This window comes from Candoia aspera, chromosome 10, assembly GCF_035149785.1.
Source record: "Candoia aspera isolate rCanAsp1 chromosome 10, rCanAsp1.hap2, whole genome shotgun sequence".
NCBI lineage: Eukaryota > Metazoa > Chordata > Lepidosauria > Squamata > Boidae > Candoia > Candoia aspera.
Genome location: NC_086162.1, coordinates 8,807,728 through 8,834,299, shown reverse-complemented (window position 1 = coordinate 8,834,299; position 26,572 = coordinate 8,807,728). Strand labels below are relative to the sequence as shown.

The window sequence follows — 26,572 nt, the reverse complement described above, 5'->3', positions numbered from 1 at the left end:
TGCACAAAATGACCTAAACAATTTAATGCACCCTTTAAACAAACAAAATAAATAAATAAATAACTAAAAGAGGATGGAGTCAACTCAGAACTGAAAAATTAGAAGGGGAGAGAAACCACAATTGACAGATTTGTTCATCCTAGTGTGAGCCAAGGCAGAAACTATTAGCTCTGACTCCCAAAAAATGGAGAGCCATGACTCCTTCTCTATCATTAATATAATCAATCCTGGTAGAAAACGGGTGGGAAGTGGCGTGATGCGGACAGGTCTCTGCCTGAATTCTTAATTCATACATCACTATTCATCATGTGCCTATGAATTCACAATGATATGTTTTATTGGCTGCAAAATGGGTCACACCACTGAATCACAAATCCATCCATCTGCTGTGTAAGAACTCCAGGTTACATAAGTTGTTTTTGTACAACGGATTGTATATTCCCAGGCATCATATATACCATGTAGAGCAGTGTTTCTCAACCTTGGCAACTTTAATTAGATGCATGGACTTCAACTCCCAGAATTCCCCAGCCAGCCATGCTGGCTGGGGAATTCTGGGAGTTGAAGTCCACACATCTTAAGGTTGCCAAGGTTGAGATACACTGATGTAGAGGAAAACAACTTTTGTTTCCAGTCCTAAGTTGTCAAAACAAATTAAAAGCTGGGAGTGAGAAAGTTTCCTTTTTTTTTTTAATCAAAAGAGAAGATTTGTGGAGTTGGATGACCAGGGTGTAATAGGGTAGAAAAATGTTTTTAAAGAGTTTTGGCCAGGAACTAAGTGGCAAGGATCCCTTGGAGTTGTCTTATTCTTATTTATTTATTGTCTGTATATTCCACTTTTCCTTTCAAGGACACATACGGAGGCCGCCCATCATTTCACCCCACAAGAACCCTGTGAGGTAGCTTGGGGTGAAAGTTGGTGGCCCGAAGTGTTGTGGTCAGGTAGCAACTTGATCCTGGGCCTCTCTCATCTGAGTCCAGCGCTTGAACCACTGTGCTAGCCTGGATGCTGTTTGTGATGGTTGAGTTCCTCTAGTTCAAATGAGTTCAAATTCAGGTTAAGCCATTCAGATTCAGCTTCAGGACATAGCTTGGCAATTCGAGTGAACTGAGTTCATGGGCTGTTGTGAAATGGCAGATGGGGTGCAGAGTGGTCTAATTGCTATTGTCCTCCTTCCTGTCCAGACCAACACGTCCCAAACTTTTCTCCCCTTCTTTTCCACTCAGTTTTGCACCTGCCATTACTATTTCATCAACCCCACAAAGGGAAGACAAGGCAGCTCCACCTTTCTACAAACACACCTTGTGCAGTTAAGAAATGTCAGGTTCTGAATGTTTTATGAGGCTCTCCTTCATTATGCAGTAATGTATCTTGCTTTACTTCCTTACAAATAGTAGCAGAGTGACCTGTCACATTGGAAGACTCTCCAGATCATTTTTCTTAGAGACCCAGGACTTTTGTCCCCAAATCCTATCTTGACAACACCATGAAACCTAACTTCCATACAAGCCACCAGTCCATGGGAAAGCTGCATGTCTGCCTTTCCTCTGTTTTCGGCTGGTTGAGTTGCTTTTAGAGGCAATGGTCTTATACTAGGGATGACTTCTCTGCCAAATGTTTCTCCTTTTCCAGTTCTGAATCATCTCTGTTTAGAAGCTCATTTTATGCTATGAAAAGGTATTCAGTCTTTACAGTGTCTTCACTCTGACTAGAAAACACTCGTCTTTCCCATGTTCTTTTTCAACATTAGACATGTTTAAAAACAAAGGTGAGACTTCGGTTGTCTTAAAGGCCATATGTCTCCACTGCTGACAAAAACTCTGGTGGATTGGAAAGATTTTGCTGAAGGATTGTTCTCCATAATAAGCTCCTCTCACATTTCCCACCCTCCGGTCCCCTGCTTAGGATTCTTACTCCATGGCTGTGTTATTGGGGCTGCTCAGCCCAATGAACCCATGCTCCTTTGGAGCTTTCATGCCTTCATTCTTGGTTTGTTCTGATCTTCTAGTGCCCATCCCTTCGAAGGCCAATGGGACCATCTCTAGCCTGACCATGAACAAAGACACCCTGATAGGAGGGGTGACCAATCCAAATGAAGTCTTCTGCTCTGTCCCTGGACGATTGTCCCTCCTCAGTTCCACCTCCAAGTACAAAGTGACCGTCGGTGAGGTTCAGAGGAGGCTCTCGCCCCCTGAATGCCTCAACGCTTCTCTCCTGGGTGGTGTCCTTCGACGGTAAGAATGCAGAACATTCATTCGTTTAATCAGTGCTTTGGAACCACTTTGTTCCTGTAATGACCACTGGCAATTAGCTGTTGCTGATTTCAAGAAGAGTTTCTGTCTCTCTGTGCTAACTCTGGCCTTGCTGTCTTGGGTCCTGTTTGTATAAAATGTCCAGATTTCCTATAAAGAATCCACCAGATGATAAACTTTCTGACAGTAAGGGGCAGTGGGGAGGTGGAGGAGGAGGTGGGGCCGAGCCCATACATTGGCTATGTTAAACTGTGATTGATGGGTGTGTTTTTACAGTCATGAATAAATACAAATGCTGGTCAGCCAAAATATCTTGGTAAAATCTCACCCGGAACAGATTCTCTCAAGTTAAGATAGGACTATATGTATTTCTGACATGAATTTTGATGCATATAAGAAGTCATCGCTATACCATGAAACCCTTACCACAACTTTGCTGCAACATTTCCGAACAATATTTTATTATGGTCACAAACTAGAATTACAAATAAAATACAAATTTGTACAAATATGAAGTAAAATGCATTAAAATGAAATAAGACAAAACATGATAATATTAATGGTGGGATCATCAGAGGGCAATCAAAGCCTAAGTTTACAGACAGTATAACAAAATTTAGCTACATTCAAAGAAACTGAATCATACTGATCAGATAACAACAACTGTACATAAAAAAGATCAGAATTTCCTGGTTATTTTATCAAATAGAGCATGATAAAATTGGTCTGTGAGTCCTTACAGAAGGTACAATATAGCAGGACATGAGCTGTAGTTTCAACAGCCCCTTGTCCACAGGGACACAATCTCAGCTCATTATGAACAGTCATATGACTTTTCCTAGAAGAACAGATTGTGGAAATCAGGGGTGATTTGGTTCATTATTTAGTCTTCTTTTCCATCTCATTCAGATTGTTTCATTCTTCTGCTTTCCCGTTTTAGGGCAAAATCTAAAAATGGTGGAAGATGTTTAAGGGAAAGATTGGAGAAGATAGGGTTAAATCTACCTGCTGGGAGGCGCAAAGCAGCAAACGTCACCTTGTTAACATCACTGGTAGAAGGTAAGACTTTCAGATATGGCCAGATATGGAGGGTGGGTAGGAATTCTGGGGTTTTAAATGTCCTCGTTTTACATTAAAAGTGAGAAAGGTTGATCTTACCCATCTTGAATTATCTCTCTGACACCTTGGTTGGTTGATTGATCGACTACCTTCAGCCCTGCATCAGTCTGACTCACCTTTTCAAGGTGCTTCACAGAAAGAATTAAAATTCAGACGCAAAATAATAATAATAAAAAACCTTTAGGAAGCAAATAAAACAGAGCAATAAAAAAGGCAGAGCCAGGGGTATCTGAAGGATCCGATCAAAAAAGTCAAGATGGTGGCTGTGATGGAAGTTCTACTTGTTTTTTATGTGTGTCAAATGTGCGACGTGCAGAAAAAACAGGCAGAGTTTCAACTGCACTGTTACAGCCACCATCTTGACTGTTTAGATCATACCCCGTAGACACCCCTGGACAGAGGATTAAAATCTCTAACAAGAAGATATTTCAGTTTGATTCAAAGTCTGATGCTTATTTATTTGGGTTAAGTCATCACCACCTGCTTAAAGCAAGGGCAAGCCATCAACAGCCCACCAGCTGCTTGCGATTGATTTTCCACCATTCTGGATCCTTCAGAAGCCATGCAGCCAAACTTTCTGTGCAAATTTGTTCAGCAAAACATTGAAGAAATGGAGGCATGATTTCTACTGAGCTTTGTGAGGAAACAACAATAAAACTGTGTAAGCTGTCAGATAGGATTTGCCCATTTCCCCCAAATAAAACATGCGTACGATCCAAATGTATCACACAGAGTCCTCCCAATACCTGTCATACCCACCTGAGTGAAATCGGTGTCTTGCTGATTTCTATCACTGAAGCCCATTCTAGAAGCTTTCTTTGGTGGCATCCATAGTCCAGGTGCCACAAATGAAGAACATGAGAATGCAACAGGCTACAGAGACAGGTTCCCAGAGATGAATGCAAGCAGCAGTGCTGATACGGAGCAAAGAGTCCTTCATACATCCTAATCCAAAATCATTAATCACACAGGCAGGCGATTGGGTGCTCTCCAGAAGTTTTGGACTTCCATTCTCATTAGTCTCGGGCTGTAGGAGCAATGGCCATCGACTGTGGGAATTACAGTCCAGAACATATGGAGGACATAGGATTGACTGTGAGAGCGAGGATTCTGTAGACCTCTAGAGGGCATCTCAACTGTAAATTCACAGCAGTCTGGACCTGCTGCCTTCTGTATACCGTAATATTGCCCTGAAGAGAAATGGATTTCAAGGGATAGCCTGTTTGGGAAGAGTCTCAGAAAAGCATTGTGGTCAAACAGTTCAAATAGATTGTGAAAGAAGAATGGGGTTGTCCTTGCCCTTAATATAAATGGCAAAGATGTGCCTCTGTTTTTCTACCTTGTTTACGGGGAGCTTGAGAATTTCTTCCAAATTTCTCTCGGTAGCATTTCTGAGCTGATTAGATGGTAGTGGCAAGGTCTGATCGTTGTGATTGTGTTTGGTTGCACAGCTTTCCTTCAGGGAAACCTCCCTGACTGCCTACACTTTCCAACCTGAAGACGCTCCCCAGGAGGAATCCCCTCCTGATGGTTTTCCCTGGAGTTGAACAGAAGGATGGGAGCCAGGAGGCAGCAAACGCTTGGGAAGATGGGAAGCTAGGGAGGATGCAGACCTCTGGATAGAGGATCATGTGGTGAAAGACGGCCACCCCTTGGTCCCCTTGTCACTAAATACAGACAAGAGCAACATGTTCCATCCATGGAGATGTCTCCAACATTCTCTTCTTGGAAAGCAAATCCTGTTTGACCAGATTGAATGAGAGCCGGTCGGGGAAAAAATGCTGCAGGATTTCTCTGCTGCTCCCAGCTGCAAGCTGAGGAATTTGTCACCTTGACAGCTTCAGTGTGAAAAGCCACGATGGGGAGAAAGGCATCCTTGAGTTTGGGACGGTCTGAGCTCTGCCATCCATTGTGATGGAAAGGCAGCTGCTGGAGAGGAACAGAGGAAGCCCCTTGGCTTTGTTGGCAGCAGATGAAATGGGGGGGGGGATCTCGTGAAACCGCAGTTGTTCCTGAAGGCAGCGGGACCGGACGCCCCTGAATAGTTTATTTCCATGAGAAGAGGAGGAGGAGGAGGAGGAAGAAGAGGAGGGCAGGGAAACAAACATTTCGGGCTAGGCCCAGACAGCTGGGAGCTGTCATTGACGTGGCAGTCGATGGCTTGTTTGCCCAAGGACAATCAGTTCTACTCAACAAAGGGTAGCCCTCCCTTTGAAGAATTCTTAGAGGGCAGCCCTCTATCTACGGGGCTCCTCTCAATCAATGGACTGCAGGAGAGTGCATTTCGGGTGAATTTAGGGAGTTGCTCATCCCCAGTTAGCACTTATAGGCCAGACGGGGTAGGCAACATAAAGGTCTCCTCCCAGCCACAGCCCTTCCAACAGGGGTGAGATAGAGGAGGTTCTTTTCAAATGAACGGGAAGCGTTCAGGACTTTGCGCCGGGGCCTAAACATCCCAGTCTGCAAAGCTGGGTCCTCTTCTTGGGCCCAGCATCTCCTGTAGCTCCCCCCGCCTTTTTTTTTTGCCTTGCAGAAATGGCTTTGCTAGAACTGAGGCACAGGCCAAACTGCATGTTCCTGAAATGGCCTTCTCTTGCCTTCCCCATCAATTTGTGTTCCTAGGAACTGTTAAAACTAATAAAAAAAGAGTCTGTGTTAAAAAAAAAAAAAGAATAGAAATGGAACCTATAAGCTAATAAAACAGATTAAGCCTGTTTAAAGTCACCAATGCCTCCTGGCTCCCATCCACTATTTGTTGGAAGGGTCTGAACGAAAGCTGGATAGAATGCTTTAATTTGGATTCCTGCATTGAGAGGCGGGATGGACTGGATGACCTCAAGGTCCCTTCCAATTCAAAGATTTGATGACTCTGTGTTTCTAGTTCATGATAAAGGTGAGCTGCATGTACTTCCTCTTCTGCAGCCCAAAGCCTTCTCTTCATCACACCATAGAAATCAATGTCTCATCATTTGAATATCCTGAATGTCAGCCCCCCTTTATTGTCCCTGGCTCTTTTCGGGGCACACTCTTTAAGTCTTGGATGGACTTGTTAATCTCAGTTTTCCCACCACCCAGGCCCATTCTGACATCTCAGCCAGCCCCAGCTGACATCTCATCCTGCCTGAAACAGCCCCCAGAAGGCAGCGAGGCCAGCCCTCACACCCGACTCTTTTCCGACTCTTGACATCAGCAGGAAAGTCTGCCAGATCAGCAGCTGATTTGAGAAGGTCAGCAGCTTCAGCTGAGCTTGGAAACTTACTAGGAACTCATGGAATGAATTATGTAGTGGCAGAAATTAAAATCCGCCGTCCAGGCACTATTTGGAACAAGCTCCGAGTTTCAAAGGGAAATCAAAGTCAACCAAAGTTAATGGTATATCAGTGTTTCTCAACCTTGGGAACTTTAAGAGGGGTGGACTTCAACTCCCAGAATTCCCCAGCCAGCCATGTTGGCTGGGGAATTCTGGGAGTTGAAGTCCACCCCTCTTAAAGTTCCCAAGGTTGAGAAACACTGCGGGATATAGTGTCCCCGTGCAAACTGGCTTTGCTTCAGAGAAGCAGTTTGTACTGCCACGTTTACTCAAGTTCTCCATCTCAAGGCAGAGGGGCGATGTGATTTGCAATGATGAAGCCCTTCCATCCCCTCCCAGCCCCCTCTGAGCCTCCTCCGGTGATGTTCACAGCCTGAGAAGGGGGCTCAAAGCCTCTCCCGCTATCACAAGGGCTGGATGGGCTCAAAACTGCCAGGGAGCAAAACGAAGCTAAGCCTCGGCCACTTCGCTTCACTTTCAGAGATGGTGCGATTTGGGGAAGCAGCTCTCGGGGCTGGTTCGGCCCGTGTCTTCATCCCAGCCACGCAGCCTTTCAAAAGCTGCCAAGCCCAGCCCCAGTGAGACAATGACCCAAGTGGTGCTTGAGGGGGAGATTTTGGGGGGGAAACGTATTTTCCAGCCAGCCTAACAGTGCATTTTCTCAAAAGCCTCCTTACCCGATGAAAGAGGCTTCTGTTTTCCTACCTTAAGAAATTCTTTCCACTTGGTGGGCTTTGGAGCTGACCACAGGTAGCAGGTGAGGCTACACCTGAGAGAGGCATTTTCTGGGGTTCCCAAGCTGCCTTCAGCTTCCCAATCTGAAAATGCATCCAGGGAGGTGCTCGGATTGCAGAATGAAACACTGGACATTCCCACATCCGCCTTGGCCACCTTGTCATTCACGGAGTGCAAGATCCTCCCTGACTGTCCAGGAAGGCTTCTCCAAAATTCTCTTTTCAGATGAGATTTCCGCAATCTGATAGGAAAAAATGCACATGAAGTTTTTTGCGTGGCATTAATCCCAGTGCACATGGAGGGGCACCAATATGGGGTGTATGTGGGGGTAGTCGTGGTTTAGGGTAAGAGGTGGCATCTGCCAGTGTTGTTATACACAGGGAAGGATGTGGAAGGGAGACTTGGCCTGTCCACATGGTCTCTGCGCAGAAGCCCCAGATCTCCTTGGGGCAACTGCAGTCCGGCAGGGGATCCATCATTCTGTGGAAATGCCCCCTCATTGGTGAAATTGATCCAGCTGCAGGCATTGCTGTGGAAGTAATTGGAGCTGATGGGCAATCGATCACACCCAGCTCCCGAAATCCAGGTTAAACAGACAGAGCTAATTCATTTTGGCTCCCCTGCTGTGTTTGGGGTTAAGCCATCCATCCTGTAATGCACTAACCTACTTGCTGGCCTCCCTTTCTCCTTTCCTTCCCGGTGCAAAGCTGGTGCCTCTGTTCAGTCCTTCTGAGCCGAATCAACTATCAGGCCAGGGCGCAAATCCTATAAATGTGTAACTCTCATGGTTATACAGGTTTATGCCTACCAATCTTGGAAGAAAGGCAGCCAGTGTGGAATAGTGGCTAGAGGTCTGGGGAGACAGGTTCAGGTCCAACCACATTATGAAAACTCCCTTGGAGACACTGGGCCATCGCTTTCAGTCAGCCCAGCCTACCTCACAAGGCTGCTGTAGGGATAAAATGGAAATGGGAATACTCTATATACCACCTGGATCAGTTGAAGGAAATGTGGGGTAGAAATCCAGAACATATACAGGATCAACCCAGACAGGCTTGTTCAAAAGTTAGTGCCACTGAATTCAGTGCAGCTTATATAGACTTAAGTAAGTCAACGGGATTGTAGACTTGTCTGGGAGTCGCTTAAAAATCAGGGATAATGTTGGCGGATGGCTGAGTTATGATGGTAGTCCCATCCCACGTTACCGAGGGAGTTAGCCGCCTTCAGATCCAGAAGATTTCCTTCACTAGGACTGTAAGCCAGAGAATACAGTTGTACCAACCCAGCTCGGTTTTCCTTCTTACGGGTGCTCTAATTTTCCAGGGGAGGCTGTTCATCTTGCCAGAGACTTTGGTTATGTGTGTGAAACAGAGTTCCCAGCCAAGGCTGCCGCCGAATACCTCTGCCGCCAGCACTCCGATCCCAGCGAACTTCACGCCCGGAAAAACATGCTCCTAGCAACCAAGTGAGTAATCAGATCCTACCTGTGATGACCCTTTGGGTTGGAAGACAAGCTAGCATCAAGGTCAGCTTGAAGGATAATGCACACATGCAGAGGGGCATCTCCATCACGCAGGGGGGGGGGAGTCAGAACAACCAAAATGGCAGCTGTAACTGCATGGTCAAAGCCCCATCCAAAGCATTTTAAAAAGTAGCAGGGGTTTGATGGCACCAGTGCGGCTGTTGTCTCAACTTTTTGGACCTCCCTGCGATGCCCCTACACACATGCATACAAATGAGCTGTGTTCCCACAAAACACCTGACCAGGTCAATTTAAAAAGGAGCATTGCATTCACGTCATCTGCTGGGCTTGGTTAGTACTAAATTTGGCTAGTGTTTCAGTGGTTTGGTGCATTCTACAAACTCAGCTCATTTGGTTAGATTATGATTCATAATCCGAACTCCAGATTATTATGTTAGTTCAGAAAACGGGTTCATTGAGTAGCCAAGTTCAGTGTTTGGTGTGAAGACAAGATACACACCAGCTCAAACCCAGTTTTCCATTTATTAATTATCTAGTTACTAAGTGTATTTTTAATTGGCTTTAGCCTAGTATTTCTGAACCAGCACTCTGCTAAAACTGGAGTGGTCAAAGTTTTTTAATCCCGGGGAAATCATTTGCTTTTATGCCCTGTGAAGCACAACATTTTTGTCCCTAAAGCCCTACCAAACTGGAGGTGGGGGGGGGGGAAATCACCCCATTTGGAGGGAGTTTAAAAATGGGTTCAGTAGATGCTTTGACCTTCAACAACTAAAAAACTAAGGAAACATTTTGGCCATTCCCACTTCAAGGCCACCAATGGGACAGAGTTGCTGACTTGCTTTGCTAAGCCAAAATCCCATAAAATCTAATAATAAAATGCAGACATGCTGGTTAGTCCTTGCTCAAAGAATATGTCCCAGGAATTCAGGAAGAACTGAAGTCCTGGATTCTGCTGAATCTCCTGGACATTTATATTTTGTGTTGACTACCAAGAATGGGTAGAGGAGCCAGTCTGGTGTAATGCTGAAGGCACCAGGCTAGAAACTGGGAGACTGTGAGTTCTAGTCCTACCTGAGGCATGAAGCCAGCTGGGGGGATCCAGGGCCAGTCACTCTCTCTCAGCCCTAGGAAGCAGGCAAGGGCAAACCACTTCTGAAATCTTGCCAAGAAAACCACAGGACTTTTCCAGGCATCTGCCAGGAGTCAACACAGAAGGCACCAAAAAACCCAACAATGCCATGAGCTCTCCACCCGCCTTCATGGTACTGTATACAGCAACCTTTTCCAGCATGGTGGGAATTACAAGCAGGTAGTCCAACACATCTGGAGGTTGCCAGGTAGAAATGGGGAGGTGGCTGGGATAGCCACCAGCAAGTTCACTCAGCGGATTATTTGAACACTTCACTTGGTGTCCCCAAAGTTGTAAGTCAGTGAAGGCTGCTCCAAAGTTGATCTGTGCTTTCTCTCTGGGTGCAAACAATTCAAGCAATTTGCAAAATTCCATGGAAGTGTAGGACTAGTTGCAGGTGGCCAATTATAAATATACAGCCTTCTCCATTGCAAAGGGCATCCACTGACCATTAGAAGTACAGAAAATCTTTGCAAAGCACCCTTAGCTCCTTTGAAAAGGGAGGGGGTTGAACCTGGGGGGGGGGGGCTGCAGGAGTACCAGTTGGTGGGTGCCAAAATGAGCACAACATGAGGTGCAATATCACATGTGCTCTTTCCCCCCCATTGAAGATCCCGTTTCCCCTTGTCTCACTCCAGGCAAATCTGCAAAGAATTTGCTGATATGATGGCTCAAGATCGCTCCCCGCTGGGAAACAGCCGCCCATCACTCATCCTGGAACCTGGAGTCCAAAGCTGCTTGACGCACTTCAGTTTAATCACCCACGGTTTCGGAGGGCCGGCGATCTGTGCGGCTCTCACTGCATTCCAGAACTACTTGGTAGAGTCCCTGAAAGGGCTTGACAAAATGTTCATGAACAGCACAGGCAACAGCCACCCGGTGGGCGATTCCAAAACGTCAGAAAAGGATGTTAAGCATCGGAAATGACCCCTTCTGCAGGCAGTGGCCCACCACGTCTCCCCATTGGAGGGATCCTTCCCATTTCCAGGATGTGAGACAGGAAGGTCCTTCAACACTCTCATCAGTGTTGGGGGGCGGAGGGGGGAAGATTAGGGACCCTCCTCTCTCCTGCCAGGTTTTCCGAACTGTGACAGATGCGTTTCTGAAACTAAGTCAACGAAAAGAGAAGATTGAAGAAGAAGAGGCTGAGCAAACCTCACCACAAAGAGAGAAAAAAATGAGAGCGGTCGGTGGTTTGGGTTGACACGTCTGATTTTCCATAGGAGAGACCGGAAGCCTCGTTACATGTGCAATTATTTTGATGATTTTATTGTTTCTTTGGAAAGTCCATGCTCCTAAGAGGTCGAGAGGTTCCAGAGAGCATTGCAAAAGAGCAAGCCAAGACAAAGAGGTCTTCAGGTAGAATCTAGAGGAGATCTTTTCAGAATCAAGGCCTGCTTGGAGTCAAAGACTACTGGATTTTTTTGACTCATGTGACAGGCCCGGAGATCTGCACCAGCGAGTGTAGGCTCCATCAACACTTCTCTTAATCATGATCTTATAAATCACCAATCCTAAAGTTTCATGTGGCTTTCCTTTGCTACAGTCTCAATGGCTAAGAAAACGTCCCAGTGATACAGTCTTGGAAAATGTCCTACAACTTCGTTTACACATTTTGGTCCAGGTAGACCTCATGGTGGAGGTGCTGATAGAGCCATCATGGCAGTCCCCACCCCACTTTAAACGGAACAAAATTCCTGCTATTGTTCTCTGTACTAGCAAAATGCCATTTCAGCTTCTCTGGACCCAAGATGAGTGAGCTTGTTCAGCCAAGCCTCCCCTCCCAAGTTCCAAAACGTTCATAATAATAATATTAATATTAAATAATGGAAATAATAAATTAATAATAACTGATTTGAAGCACAAGAATAGCCCTTGAAGGAGAGGCCAAATGGAACTGTTATGAAATCTGTATATATTTATTTATGTGTAATTAAATAAAGAAAAAGTTTTAAAATGTCCAGTGTGCATTATTTAAAACAATTAAGTTGGGACTTCTATAATTTTTTTCATTATGAAAAATAAGCCAGGCCTTGCAATCTTCTGGAATGAGGTTTTGGATGCACAACGTGGTAGCATGGACTACAGCCTGCGATGCAAAGAAACGAGAGACATTTGAGCACATTTGAATCTTTTTTTTCCTCCTCTCCCTTCTGTACTTCCTGTTGTTTCTCTGGAAAAGCTGCAATAGATGTATGAATTCCACCAAACAAAAATGTCACCGCCATTATCTGAATAAAATCTCTTTTTATTTGGAACCTATCTCCGGGCCTGTATTTTGCTATGGCAGCGAATGGCGGGTGGGGGTGGGTGGGATTCACTTAAGGTGGAGGGCTTAAGGACAGCAGAAGGTGAGAGGGGCAGCAAAATGAGGGGAAGACCACCAGTGCATATGGTTTTCCTTTTTTTTGCCCAGTTTTTTTTGGGGGGATGGAGGGGTGGGGAGCGATTTAGGCTTATCCCCATAACAGTTTTTCTCAACCTTGGCAGCTTTCAGGTGGGTGGACTTCAACTCCCAGAATTCCCCAGCCAGCATGGCTGGCTGGGGGATTCTGGGAGTTGGAGTCCACCCACCTGAAAGCTGCCAAGGCTGAGAAAGACTGCTCTCTAGGGTTAAGCCTATTCTAAGGCTTCTGCAACAGCTGTAATGCATTTTCTATTTAATAACTGACAAATTGCGTTGCTACAATTCAGCAATGAGGTTGGAAAAGATATCAGGGACATCAAAGCAAGGCGGTGGTGGGGAGGGCTGTATGTGGCCCTAGGGCTCCTTGTTGCCTACTCCTAATGTAATTGTGAAAGTGCTGAGTCACAGCTTCTCAAATGGTGATGCGACCCAGAATGGCCAGAGGCCAACGATCCGAAGCTCATCAGGGACCCCGGATGGTTGGCGATGGGGACCATAACAAAGATCTTTGCCATTAGCTGTTGTGCCAGCTGGAACAGGAATGCCAGAAGACCCTCCCTCCCTCCCTTCCTCAAACATTTCAAAGCCAGGGGATCTCTCTCCATCTATCATCTAAAATGCCATGACTTTCCCAAGCAAAATGAGGCTTCTTTTCAAATCAGTTATATACTTCGTAATTAAAATACCATAGAAGAGAGCTAGTGTAGTGTAGTGTAGGGGGGAAGAGAAGTGAACAGAATAGAAATGCAGTACAATTAAATGTTTAGCTACAGGTAGACCTCAGTAGGTGATTGCCTTGTTTAGCAATGGTTCACAGTTAAAACAGGGATGAAAAAGTAATTTTGTGACCGATCCTCTCATTTACAACCTTCGCAGGTCTGTATAGCAAAGAAAAGCTGTAGTGAGATCATAAGCACAGTCGCAGCTTTACTTAGTGGCTACTTTGCTTAATGACTGAATTGCCAGTCCCAGTTGTGGTTGCTAAATGAGGACTGATTGTACATTAGGAATAAAATTCAAATTCAAATTAAATGCAACAATAAGATGCAGGCATTACCTTGCTAAAAGATTAAATACTTTAGACTAATCATTATAGGTCTACTCTGCAAGGTGTAAAACTTAGCTATGGGAAAACACTGGTTTAGTTGAAGCCCACGCATCTTAAAGTTGCCAAGGCCGAAAAACACTGGTTTATATCCTAGGCTGAGTGCTTTTAAAAGGAGCCCTTTCCTCTCTTGGATTTATAACTTGCCTTTCGTACAAAAGGCAGATATAAATCCAAGAGAGAAAAGGGCTCCTTCTAAAAGCATTCAGCCTAGAACCTAAACCAGTGTTTCTCAGCCTTGGCAACTTTAAGATGAATGGACTTCAACTCCCAGTATTCACGTGGCTGGCTGGGGAATTCTGGGAGTTGAAGTCCACCTATCTTAAAGTGGCTGAGGTTGAGAAACACTGCACTAAAGACTCCAATGGCTTCATTCTCACAACATGCTGAGCTGGCTCAGATGCAATGTGTGTGTAGTGTCTATGTGCGCAAGCGCACGCTCGCACACTGAACTTTGCTTGCAAGCTGTGCAAACCCAGGTGGTGGGGCTAGTTCAGAAGGCAGCCAGCTTACTCTACTTGTTCCCCCCTTGCTCCACCAGCATGTTTTGATTCTAATTCGGAAGCTTCCATACACTCCACCCCCCGTTAGGCATTAAAACAAACGGAGCCGTCTCGAAAATGGAAAATGACGTTCTGAGCCGTTTGGTTCGGCACTAATGTGCTATTAGCTAGTTATCCAATAAGGGCGTTCATGTAGCTTAACTGGAGCCAGCTGTCCAGAGGAACGGAGGAAACGCTGGCATGTCGATGCAAGGGTTTACTTTCCCCCACCTCCCCATCTCTTGTTTTCAAATGAAAAGGCCCATTCTGGGATTACAAGCCTTTGCCACTTCCTGAGTGCCTAATTTCATTAACAAAGATTTGGACAAGGCATGTTTCAGCCTCTGTATCAAAAACCTTATTGACCTGGAAACTAGCACAGGTCTGTGGCCGTGCAGGGAGGCAGAGGAGGGGGCTAGTCTCAAGTGCCTTGGGGGTTATTCAACACACTGCCTCCTTGAATGATCAGTTTTCATTAATAAAGGGCATTTTTCTTGGACGTTTTAACTTCTGGCTGTACGAAATAAAAACATCCCATCGATATTTTATCTCATGGCTCACGAACAACCGAACGGGCACCGTGATGCAGAAAAGGAGGAATACACGTTATCCTGGTGGGCCTCTGCTCCCAGGATGTTTCAGGACTGATGTTTTAAAACTTTTTTTCTAAATTACCTGGTGTGAAGAGTAAACAGTGCAGGGACCATTTTGGCTGATGACCCCAAGCTAGGCAGGGTGGGAAAAATGAAACAAGGTTTGTCAAGAGTTCAGAGGGGTCCCTCCATGACAACGGAGCTGTAAATTATCCATCGCAGTTTCATGCAAGCAAATGCAAAGCAACGCACACGCAGTAGGGCAAAAAGGGCCAAATTTCACCTATATGCAAATGAGGGTTTTGCTGCCAGAGAAGGGAGCTCTGCAGAGAAGGAGGAGGAGGAGGAGAACTCGCCCCTGGATTGATTAGGAATGGAAATGAAAATAAAATTGCCCCATTTGGGAGCACATTGGGAATATTGGATACTGTAGATCAGGGGAAAAGATCAATCAAATTTTTGCTTGTAACAAAGATGGCCAAGGGAAACCGTTAGAGAAGAGCAGCCTATCTAAATCCAGACATGGTGTGGAAAATGCGATCCAAGACCAGTAACAACCTTTCCTCCTTTATATAATGCGTTGTTCAACTATGGGATGTGCTGCCCTCAGAATGAGCTGATGGCCAGCAGCTAAAGTGCTTGTAAAGGGGGAACAGGCAGGATCAGATTCTCAGTGGCTCCTAGTCTTGAGGGCCCCCTGCTACTTTCTGAATTAGAGGTAGCACCCCTGAAACGCCAGCAGCAGGGACAAGGGTGTCCGTAAGGTGTGGCCGAGATGGTACAGTTGAAATTCCATGTGTTTTTTATATGCATTGGATGGACATAAAAATGGGTGGAGCTTCAATCACACTGGAATGGCTACCGTCTTGACTTTTGGACCACATCCTGTGGACATCCCTGAGCTGGAAGCCACAATGGAACAGAACAGCTGTCCTCCTGTCTGTACCTGTGAACTCCTCAAATGCATCCAGTTGGCCACTGTGAGACAGAGAAGTAGCCTCTTGATCTGAGTTGGGTGGCTATTCTTTCTTCTCTGAATAGCTGCCCTGGAGAAGTCTTGTCCAAGTTCTGGAAGCTTAATTGAAGGAGGCAAAGGTTATGCCGATGAAGACGAATGAGAGTCCAAGTCCAACTGTGTGGAGAACAACCAGTTGAGAAGGAGGTGTAGTTTTAATTGTTCTACCATCTGAAGACTCCAGCACTTCTTTCGGTTGCGCTTGTAAACCCAGAAAGAGCTGGGGACAGAAGGAAACCCTTAACCCTTGTCTGTGAACCAGTAATATGGGTTTAGGTCCAACAGTTCTCAGCTTCAAGGGACGCGGTGGCGCTGCGGGTAAACCACTGAGCTGCTGAGCTTGCCAATCGGAAGGCCGGTGGTTCGAATCCGTGTGACAGGGTGAGCTCCCTCTGCTAGTCCCAGCTCCTGCCAACCTAGCAGTTGGAAAACATGAAATGTGAGTAGATTAATAGGCACCGCTTCAGCAGGCAGGTAACGGCGTTCCGTGTAGTCATGCCGGCCACATGACCACGGAAGTGTCTACAGACAAACGCCGGCTCTTCGGCTTTGAAACGGAGATGAGCACCGCCCCCTAGAGTCGACACTACTGGACTTAATGTCAAGGGAAACCTTTACCTTTACCTATTCTCAGCTTCTGCCTTCATCTGTAACATGGAGATAAGTAATATTGGCCTGTTTTAGCAGCATAGCACAAGAATGATAACAATATAACATACGTGAAAGCCTTTATAGCAGTGTTTCTCAACCTTACCAGCTTTAAGATGTCCGGACTTCAAATGCAACTTCAACTGAATTCAGAGTCCCCCTTTTAGGGGGAGATGGGCGGTGATAGAAATGTGAATAATAAATAAATAAATACATTCCCAGAATCTGAGAATTGAAGTCCGGACAACTTAAAGTTGCTAAGGTTGAGAAACTCTGCTTTACACACTCAGAAGCAGTGGATAGAAATTACCTGAGAAAGAAGGAAGGGGGGGATTTTTGTCCCCTGAATGTGTGTGCATTAAGGATTCCTACAAGTGTGATCTCTTAGGGCCTACATACCAGTCATAGACAGTACAGGTAGTCCTTGCTTAGTGACCACAAGCTTTTTTTTACACCGTCGTTAACTTAGAACCATCACTAAACAAGGCAGTTGGTAAGCAAGGACTATCTGTAGTGGTTAGAACCAAGCATAAGCAGAGTCTGTACATTGTAAAGTTCCCTCTTTAGTATAGCTACTGCATTTCCACAGGCCACAGGAATTTGGGACAATAGCAAGGAGAGTGTCTGGGCTACAGAAATTGAGACAACCAGTAGATGGAACCAGAGAGGTTCCTTTTTGTTCCTTTTTTCTGCCTCCTAGTGGTCACCCACATTATTACAGCACAAGTACTATAGTTGTATGTTTACTCTATGGGTTCCCTTCTCCAAATTATCATTCCCATCTTAGTTTCCCTCAAAGGCTCCCCGCAGTCAGTCATTCTGGAAGGTAGACTATGCAGCCACCAGCTTTAAATAATACGAGCAGTTGGTGAAGCCAGCAAATGAACCTTAACTATGTATTTATGTGTTATACAAAGTAGCATTGTTTTTTATTTGCCTTATATTATTTAGCGTCCAGAACATAAATACCCTAAACAATGGAAGAGCCACTCTATAGTTCCATGTTTGTGGAGTCCTTGGCGCTCTCTGAGTTCTTTGCTTGCAGTTGCATTACCCAGCTAGGTAATACCATCAGTGTGAGGGAGTGTGGAGTTTGCTCCATTTATATGCAGTAGCTTGTCCTGCCAGTGTTGGTAGGGGTGTGGTTCTCTCCTTGGTAGTTCCTTGATTAGGATATTGTTAGTTCCATGTTTGCATACATAAGGACTAGGATCTTGTATTTCGAAATGTTGCCCTTCGCAAGATCTGAATGCTATGCCTGTAACTTCAGGACACATACAAGCTCAACTAGCTTTATTCCTTGCTTGTTTCCAACACTGGCAATTGCTCTCTTTCTTGAAATCTGGGAGTGGGAAAGGTTGGGTTGCATATGCAGCTAAGTTCAATTGCAAATGGCAGTTATTTATTTCAGGCATTTTGCCTTTAGCTGTTTCTCTTTTATTCAAAACAAGCGAACAAAAGGTTGAACCAATCAGGAAAATTGGAGGGTCTTCATAAGTAATCAAGTGAAATTCAAGTATAGCCTAAAACTTGATTTTTCCTTCAAAAAATAATATGATCAAGTGGAATAAAATGGTGTTTGATTTGCATAAATGGTTTGGGAGAACTGGGCAGTTCTTTGTCTGTACCTTAATGCAGGAACATTTTTTATTTTTTTCTCCCTGAGGTTGCAACTCTGCCTTTTTCTGGCATAACGTGTCTCCATATCTATAGAGTCAGAGGGGATTTTGTAGTTGGTCCATTGCCCTGAGGCAAAACATATGTTCCATTCTAATGCAATTCCAACCAGGCTGTTTGAGGGTGAAATCATTAATATACATAAAACTAACACCTGCCTGCAGAGCAGGACCAACTATCAAACACAAACACCCACGCACACACAAGGCGCGGATCCAATTTAACAGTGGCCATCCTCAGAGCAATACACCACTCGTTTGCTTTAAAAAAAATGAGCATTAATTTTTTTTTCTTCCCTCCCATCTTCAACAAAGGTCATCTTCACTTGCAGCTCTGTCCAATACATTTTCTGCCCAACATTTAACGAACAGAAACCCTTACTACAACTCAGCATCATGCAAGCACCTGTGACTTCTGGTGGATGACAAAATATGCAGAAAGCCACCGGGATCCATGGTGAAATTAATTAAAAGGCCGATTAAAGGAGCGGCATTAATTCAAGGTGAAAGGGGGAGGGAACTGACATCAAGAATGTTGGAAATTGGCCATCCTCGCTGCTTCAGATCAGTGAGAATTGCCAGAGCTGTATCTCTGACTGCTCTTGAGATATAGTGGGACTACAATACCCAGCATCCCCTGCCAGCAAGTAGAAAGGGCAAAGGAAAGAGTCTTGTCACACCTCCAAGGCAAGGAAATTAAAGATGGAAAATGTTGACTTGAAAGAAAATCCTCAGTGGGTTTACTTCCAGCTAAGTACAATAGGCCCAGGCTGGTATCCGTAACTCAAAATTCAAAGTCATCATGAGATGCCCAGTAATGCCTCCCACCAAATGGGAGAAAAATAGGTTGGCGAGCATTCTAGGCAGGACTGTTCTTGAAGCAAGACACTACCCAGTGTGCCAAGTTCACACAACACATGAGCCCTATCAAACAACTGCTAGCAAACAACATTAACAAACATCAATTAACTTAACACGGTGGTCAGCTCCACACCCCCCAAGACAACAGCTGGGTTTGCAAAATATACCAAGCCAAAAACTGACTATTGTAGCATGTTGTGTCAACCCGGCCACAATGTCTAATGTTTACAGTAATGTAACATGTATCAGCATTTCTCAACCTTAGCAACTGTTAGATGTGTGACCTTCCACTCCCAGAATTCCCCAGCCAGCATGAGGCTGGGGAATTCTGGGAACTGAAGCCCACGCATCTTAAAGTTGCCGAGGTTGAGAAACGCTGATATATACTATGAAATACTTGGCTCACACCTTTCCTCATTCGTGTCAGATTTACAGCAAGGCTATCCAGGTAGAAATAGGGTACCAACAGCCCACTCCTTTCTATCGCCCAAGGCCCTGATCAGCTGGACCTGGTTATGCCTACTTTATCTCCAGTCTCCTGAAGTTCTCAGGTCTCTTAGATACCAAGTTGATTCATGCTATTTCAGTGTTTCTCAACCGTGGCAACTTTAAGCTGTATGGACTTCAACTTCAACTCCCAGAATTCCCCAGCCATTCTGGGAGCTGAAGTCCGTACAGCTTAAAGCTGCCACGGTTGAGAAACACTGCTCTGTTTGGCCAGGACTCTGACACAGTCATCCAGGTTTCTGGCAGCCAGGATGATCCTCCACTGGATGAGAAACACTTTGCAACCCTTCTCCACAACCTCAGCAGTACACAAGGGACACCTTTAGCAGGCGGTGGTACCTCTGTTCCTGCTTTCCACTGACTCAGGCCAGTATGATACAATCTGGGAGGATGCTGAGCCAGATAGATCAGTGCCTGCTTCTGTTGTTGGGATTCATACATCTTGTGTATCCACAAGGGGTTTCTCTGTTGTCTGAACCCAAGCAACTGCAGTTTGGTTTAGTGGGGGATATGAACTAATCCGAATAAGGGAACTTTGTTCACTTCTATTTCATGGAAACTTAATTCACTGTTAAATGCTACAGGCTGCTGTACTGCCTAAAACAAAATCTAGAAGCAAACTTTATTTCAAAACACCAAATTAAAAAACAGCAACCTGAGCTAGGTTCTCAATAGTTCTCTTTCTCATACACACACACACACACAGCCACAGAAGAGGGCTGACCTAACCCTTGCATGAGAAACCATGCACAAAGCCTTGCAGAAGTAGTTTAAAAGAGAGGGGGGAAAAGGCACTGAGAGAGTAAATCTTTATTTGCATTTGCAAACAGAACTAAAGTCGTCCTGGTTTTCAAACAAGTACAAAAAGGAAAACGGGGACTGGCAAAGGAAGAAGGGCCTGGGTGCTCAGGCCACTGATTTCAGGAGCGGGACGTCGGTCAGTTCGTGGATACCGTCTTTATCGATGAACCGAGCGTTGAAAGAAGGCAAGTTCAAGACGAAGCGTTTTTGGAGCTGTGAGGGGGAGAAAGACCAATTTTGTTCAGCGCTCGCAGCAAATCACCTAAGACTTGTATTATTTCTCAGGAGCCTCTTTCGGTTTCTTTGCGCCCATGATGCCCTTACCTCCCCCCACCCCACATATTAAAGCCACCCTCCACCCCTGCTTGGACAGTTAAGAAGCTTGGAGCATTAGAATCAAAGTGCAAAGATGGAGGACAGAAAGAACTTTTGTTTCCAACAACCATCCCCAAACTGGTGCCCTCCTGAGGGCTGGGAATTCTGGGAGCTGCTGTCCCAAGATATCTGGGGCACGCTCAGTTAAGGAAAGCTGCGCTTCTTTTAAGCAGAGACCCGTAAAACATTCACAGGAGATTGCAGTTAAGATGCTAGTCATACAGCCATCTTTTACACACAACCGTTGGTTTTTGAATGGAAAACCACATCATTGATTTCTGGCCCTGCAATCTCAGCAGGACCAAGAACTGCAAAAAAAGGGACACCAGGAAAATATGCAATTAGCAGATTGCCCACCCCTGGTAGAACAGCTTTCTCGTATCGGATCTTTTTAGGAAGAAATGTCTTGTTTTATATTTAAGCAACAGCATACTTGTATGGTCCATATTTAAGCATCTACGAAATTAATGTCAGTTTGAACCTATCGGGGGAGTGAATCCAGAGAAGGGTCCAGGTTCCACCTCCTCACAAATTTAAGGAAAGTACTTTGAAAATTCCACCTAAGCAGCATTTATCATCACCTAAAGGGCATAAAAGAAATATCTCCTTTTCTTCTGAATGTCGGAGGAGATATGGTACCCACCACAGAGAATTTCATTCCACAGGTATCTTTAATGCCTCGTGATAACAATGTAGCAGGGGCTGCAGTCCTGCAGATTGTATCAGAGCAGTGTTTCTCAAACTCGGCATCTTGACGATGGGTGGACTTCAACCACCAGAACTGGAGACTTTGACTCCCATGCTGGCTGGGGAACTCTGGGGGTCGAAGTCCACCCATCGTCAAACCGCCAAACTGAATTAGAGGCTGGAGCACAGCGTATTCTCATCTCTGGAATGTCGGTGGTAAGAGAGCCGCACGGAACAAGGAATTTACAACTTTCCAGATGGAGGAACACTGCACAATTTGACACTGGACAGGGTGCCTTAAAGTCTAAATTTGAGAGTGCGCAGACAGTTTCGCCAGCTGAGAAACTTGCTCGTAAGTTGAAGAGGCTCAAAGGGATCAGGAGGGAGACAGGAGAATTTCAACATGGCAGTCTCCTTTTGTCGTGTGCAGGTAAAGGATCTGTACATCAACCTCCAGATTAATCAGTGTATGCCAGTGTTTCTCAACCTTGGCGACTTTAAGATGAGTGGACTTCGACTCCCAGAATTCCCCAGCCAGCAAGGCTGGCTGGGGAATCCTGGGAATCGAAGTCCACTCATCTTAAAGTCGCCAAGGTTGAGAAACACTGAGGTATAGTATGAGAAAATATTCTCTGAATTGATTAACAAAAAATATGCGAGGAGGAGACAAGACGGAGGGCCAAGATTTATACTGAGAAGGCCACTGGGATTTTCCCAGCCCTGAAGGCTGTTTTAGGAAGCCCGGAACGGCAACCAGAAAATTTCACCTTCAACCAGAGAACTGTGCTTCTTAGCAACTTCTCTCATCCCATCCTCTCTGGAAGTAGCACAAAAAGGGTCGCATTTGGCTGGACTGGGACCTTCTCACGATCAAACCTCCCCAAGTCCTCCTTCAGGGCACACCGATTTCCATCCTTCCCGTTTCTAGTGACGATGAACCCAAGAATCAAGTAGACAAAATCCTTGGCCAGAAGAGGCCCTTGGGCAGGCGATCAGCGTTAGATACAGCGGAATCAGATTTTTAAATGTCTTTAAAAGGGGAAGTTGGGATTTAGAACCTGGAAGACGTGAAGAAAAGGAAGATGGGCGGGAGGGGAAGGTTTATTCTCCAGTAGTCCATCTCACATCTGGCTGCCTTACAGAGATTGCTCCGGCTGGCAAGAATATTTCTCCGGGGTGGGCGGAGGGGGAGAGAGCACAGCGGTAGAAGAGGGGGAAACCATGGGCTGAACGAAGGGAAGCGAGTACTGTATTGGTCTCCCGGGCCGAGGCAGGTCACTCACCTCCTCCAGACATTTCTTGAGAACTTCCAGTGCTTCTTCACGGGTGATACCTGGAGGAGGAAAGGAGACCCCGGCAGACAACTTTAATTAGTGGCCGAGTCTCGGAGCCCCCTCCCTCCCAAAACTCCTTTATGAAGCTTGAACAGCCTTTCAGTGGTGCACAAAGGAACTGAAGTCACTTTCCCAGCTCGGAGAAAACTCATTCCACATGTAGGAAGGACCACCTGTGCCCCAGCGCTCTGGCCCAACGAGCCGTCCAAAACCGATTTGTTCTGCATTAATGGGAAGCCCAGCAGAATCCTGCCTCCCACGGCCAGGGGCTCGGGTGCTGGAGAGACCGGGCACCTCAGCCTTCTTGAGCTTATTAGTGCCTTAAATCAGCTCCATCTGTCCATGGTTGGCTGCGAATCGCTCAAGGGAGCGAGGAGGTGTTCCACAGACTTTTAGTGCTTCGCTCCCTGCTGGGCATTCGGTTTTAACAATGAAAGTGGCACGTGTGCAAAGTGCCTCGGCTATTCTTACATTTCGGAAGAAAGCTTCATCCATGCTGAGAATAACAAAGTGTGACAAAAGTACTGTGGGGGTGAGAGAGTATGATTCTGCTCCATCACAGGGGGTGGTGGAGCTGCGGGAAAGAAAAAGCAGCCAAGTACATCTTAAAACAGCTTAAAAGCAAGGGCAAGCTTAGCACACACACTGTCGTTTTCTGCCATTATGCAGACTGAATTAGTTGTACTTATATCCCATTGAATTCTGCAGGACGTCAGTCTGAGCGAACTTTTCATACTGATTTCAGCAGCAGCCCCAAGTGCAAACAATACAGCACGGGCTGGGTTGAAATCAAAACATGTTTAAAAAATGTGTATGTGTATGTATAGAGGTAGTCCTCGCTTAACGACCACAACGGAGACTGGAATTTTGGTCGCTAAGCAAAGTGGCCATTAAGCGAATCTGACCTGATTTTATGGTCTTTTGCGGCAATCATTAAGCAAATCAGCCAGCTGGGAAGGTCGAAAATGGCAATCATGTGACCACAGGATGCTGTTACAGTCATAAATGCAAGCCAGCTGTCAAGCTCCCAAATTGTGATCATGTGACGGGGACGCTGTGATGGTTGTAAGTATGAGCACCGTCTGTAAATCATTTTTGCAGCACCGTCTTAAGTCTGAACCACCATTAATCGAATGGTCATTAAGTGAGGACTACCCGTATCTGCATTAAGAATCTGGAACCTGCAAAAAGTATATGGGGGAGGATTCTATCTATCTATCTATCTATCTATCTATCTATCTATCTATCTATCATCTATCCATCTATCATCTATCCATCTATCTATCATCTATCCATCTATCATCTATCATCTATCTATCATCTATCATCTATCATCTATCTATCTATCATCTATCTATCTATCTATCTATCTATCTATCTATCTATCTATCTATCTATCTATCTATCTATCTATCTATCTATCTATCTATCTATCTTCCAAATTAATCACTGCCCAGCTCCCCCTTCTATTTTACAGAAGTCTACAGAATGATTTCTACAGATCTAGAGAAGAGTCATAGTGTATTAGATGCTTCCAAATGTCCAGAAAAGTTGGTTAGGTCCATGTGCCTAACTTTTGATTAATAACACATGGCTTACACAATGCCAAGTCTGCCTTCTACAAACCTCAATGGATAAGGGTTTGTTTTACAAAGATGAAACCTCCATGTTCCCACAAGTGCCTGCTTCACATCTGTCAAACTTACCTGGTTTGTAGTAGCGGTCAAGAATGCTGAGCGTGAGAAATGCCCCGTACCCATGGGCTGCAAAGGGAGCTTTTGCTAAGGAGGCCAGATAATCCATGTAATAAAGTGAAGGACCATCCTGTTCATCATAGCCAGCGAGGAGGAGGTTGACATGATAAGGAGTCTGCAACAAAACCAAGGCAAAAGGGTGTGTGTGTTAATAAACCATGTTGGCTTGAGATAATATGTGATGTAGCCCAAATGATCTGGAAGGCACAAGACTAGCCAAGAACAAATGCTAAACACTGATTAGAACTCAGAGTTAGAGATGTCATTGCCATCCTTTAACGTATTTAGTCGCTATCCCAACACCTTTAGAGATCACCAAGCGGTGAGGATGGGGCACACCCCTCTTTTCAGGTTAAAGGTTGAACTTGGTGTTGAATGGTGTCCCTCCATAAAGTGGGCTGGACTGGGACAAAATTAAACTTGATTTCACTTAATTTAATGTGATTACGTAGCTAGTTTCCAAGTGTTTAATACTTCAGTCCTTCTGGGATGTTGGACGTTAGAGATCAGTAGGAACTTTTGGTGAGTTTCCAGGAGCCACACTTCAGGTTTTGGGGTGGGGTATTTGTAATCCATCACTGCTCACGAAGGGGAGAAAGTTGAATTGATAGTCCATAAACACAAACAGTGATAGTGAGACATAAATAATATAAAATATATAATATACAGTATATAAAATATATAATATAAATATAAATAGTGAGATATAAATATAGTGAGACCCAGTTTGGTGTAGTAGTTAAGACATTAGGCTAGAAACCAGGAGACCGTGAGTTCTAGTCCCACCATGGGCACAAAGTCAGCTGGGTGACCCTGGGCCAGTCCCTCGCTCTTAGCCCTAGGAAGCTGGCAATGGCAAACCACTTCCGAAATCTTGCCAAGAAAACTACAGGGACTAGTCCAGGCAGTTACCAGGAGTCAACACTGACTCAAAGGTACCAAACGCCCCCCAGAAACAATAGACAAAGGCAGACAAAAACTAAACATCAGCCTTTCATGTCCTGTTCCTGTCCACACAGCCTAAGTATGGGAATTGAAGACCAATACATTGGGAAGACACCAGGTTGGGGAAGAGAGTTCTGTTTAACCACGGTCAGGCAACATACAATTTTATCCACACTTTCCCCCAAAGAAGCCAAGATGGTTGAAGCAGCAGACACCTACGCTGACAAAAGATTAACAGTATTTAGAACCTCATGCACAGAAAGGAAGCAGCAAGTTTACGTCATTTAAACCTAAAACCAAGAAAAGATTCGTATCTACCATGATAAATACAACTATGGCCATTTCTATCGAGCTCCCATTTCACGTCTTATAGGAAGAGGGCTTAACGTTGTCCTGGCTGGAGGCAAAACTTTAAAAAAGGGGTGGTTCCCCAGAAATAAGGCTGAGTGGGGAAAGCCTTATCACTTTATGACTTTTCCAGTTCTACCCTGTCTCCATTTTGGGGTAAATCCATTGGGATCTTTTTTCCCCTTTCTTTTAAAGGGGTTAACAGTGAGTTGAGGACTTACAAACCAGTTGTTTTCCTCCTGAAAACGTAGGAAATTGCCAATTTTCAGCAACTGCCCCATGACAATTTGGGGATATGATTAGAGAAGGCTCCATGGGCTACAGGTTTCCCACCTCTTCCAAACAGGATTTGTTCCTTTTAAGGTATTAGAACAATCAACCTCTACTGACAGAGGTTATTTTTAGGAAGAAGTACGTTAGAAGGGCTTGGGACTGAAAGCTGCTCCTCAACTCTGGCATTGATTAATTAGCCCACGTTAACACTCCTTTATTTACACCTAAGCATCTTGCACATCTAGAAGCCGTCAACACAAAGCTCTGCTGTAATTGGAGAATAAAGTTCCGGGCCACAAACATGGCTTCTAGATGCCAACTTTGAGCCGTGTCTGTGTCAGATGTCAAAGCATACATACATAAATGATGTGCAAGCTAATTAGAGGCAGACAGCTGTGCAGCCACTTGATTAGGAAGGCTTGCTTGATGCAGGGGACTGCAGAAGGCACTTAAAGTTCTTTCAAAATGTCTCCTTTCACCTTTCCCATGGTTTGCAGGGAGAAGCACAGACACAGGGAGCCACACTTTACGACAGAAGGCTGCCACCAAACCACCTTCTGCTCTCATTCCAGGCAAAGCGTAATTCAATTTACCCAGGGTCTTGTTACTATGCTGCGTACGCTTCCATAATGTCGAGCTGTTACCCACTAGCAGCTCTGGTGCAATGGATCA

The 26,572-nt window shown here is 45.1% G+C and overlaps 2 protein-coding genes across 3 annotated transcripts in view; one reads left to right on the top strand and one right to left on the bottom strand.

The window, feature by feature from the left end:
• The window catches only part of TFAP2E (transcription factor AP-2 epsilon), a 63,551-nt gene extending 51,873 nt beyond the window's left edge, over positions 1-11,678 (top strand). The window contains exons 4-7 of one of the 2 annotated variants that reach the window (XM_063311854.1): positions 2,010-2,235; positions 3,194-3,312; positions 8,741-8,882; positions 10,668-11,678. In XM_063311854.1, the coding sequence (XP_063167924.1) occupies positions 2,010-2,235; positions 3,194-3,312; positions 8,741-8,882; positions 10,668-10,956 (776 nt within the window). In that variant the 3' untranslated portion in view covers positions 10,957-11,678. The remainder of the gene's footprint in view (positions 1-2,009; positions 2,236-3,193; positions 3,313-8,740; positions 8,883-10,667) is intronic. The other variant, XM_063311855.1, reaches the window with a different exon arrangement.
• An 8,500-nt stretch (positions 11,679-20,178) lies between these two features.
• The window catches only part of PSMB2 (proteasome 20S subunit beta 2), a 37,034-nt gene continuing 30,640 nt past the window's right edge, over positions 20,179-26,572 (bottom strand). The window contains exons 4-6 of the mRNA XM_063312117.1: positions 24,287-24,449; positions 22,530-22,579; positions 20,179-20,397 (exon numbers count right to left, since the gene is read on the bottom strand). Coding sequence (XP_063168187.1) covers positions 20,290-20,397; positions 22,530-22,579; positions 24,287-24,449 — 321 coding nt within the window. The 3' untranslated portion in view covers positions 20,179-20,289. The remainder of the gene's footprint in view (positions 20,398-22,529; positions 22,580-24,286; positions 24,450-26,572) is intronic.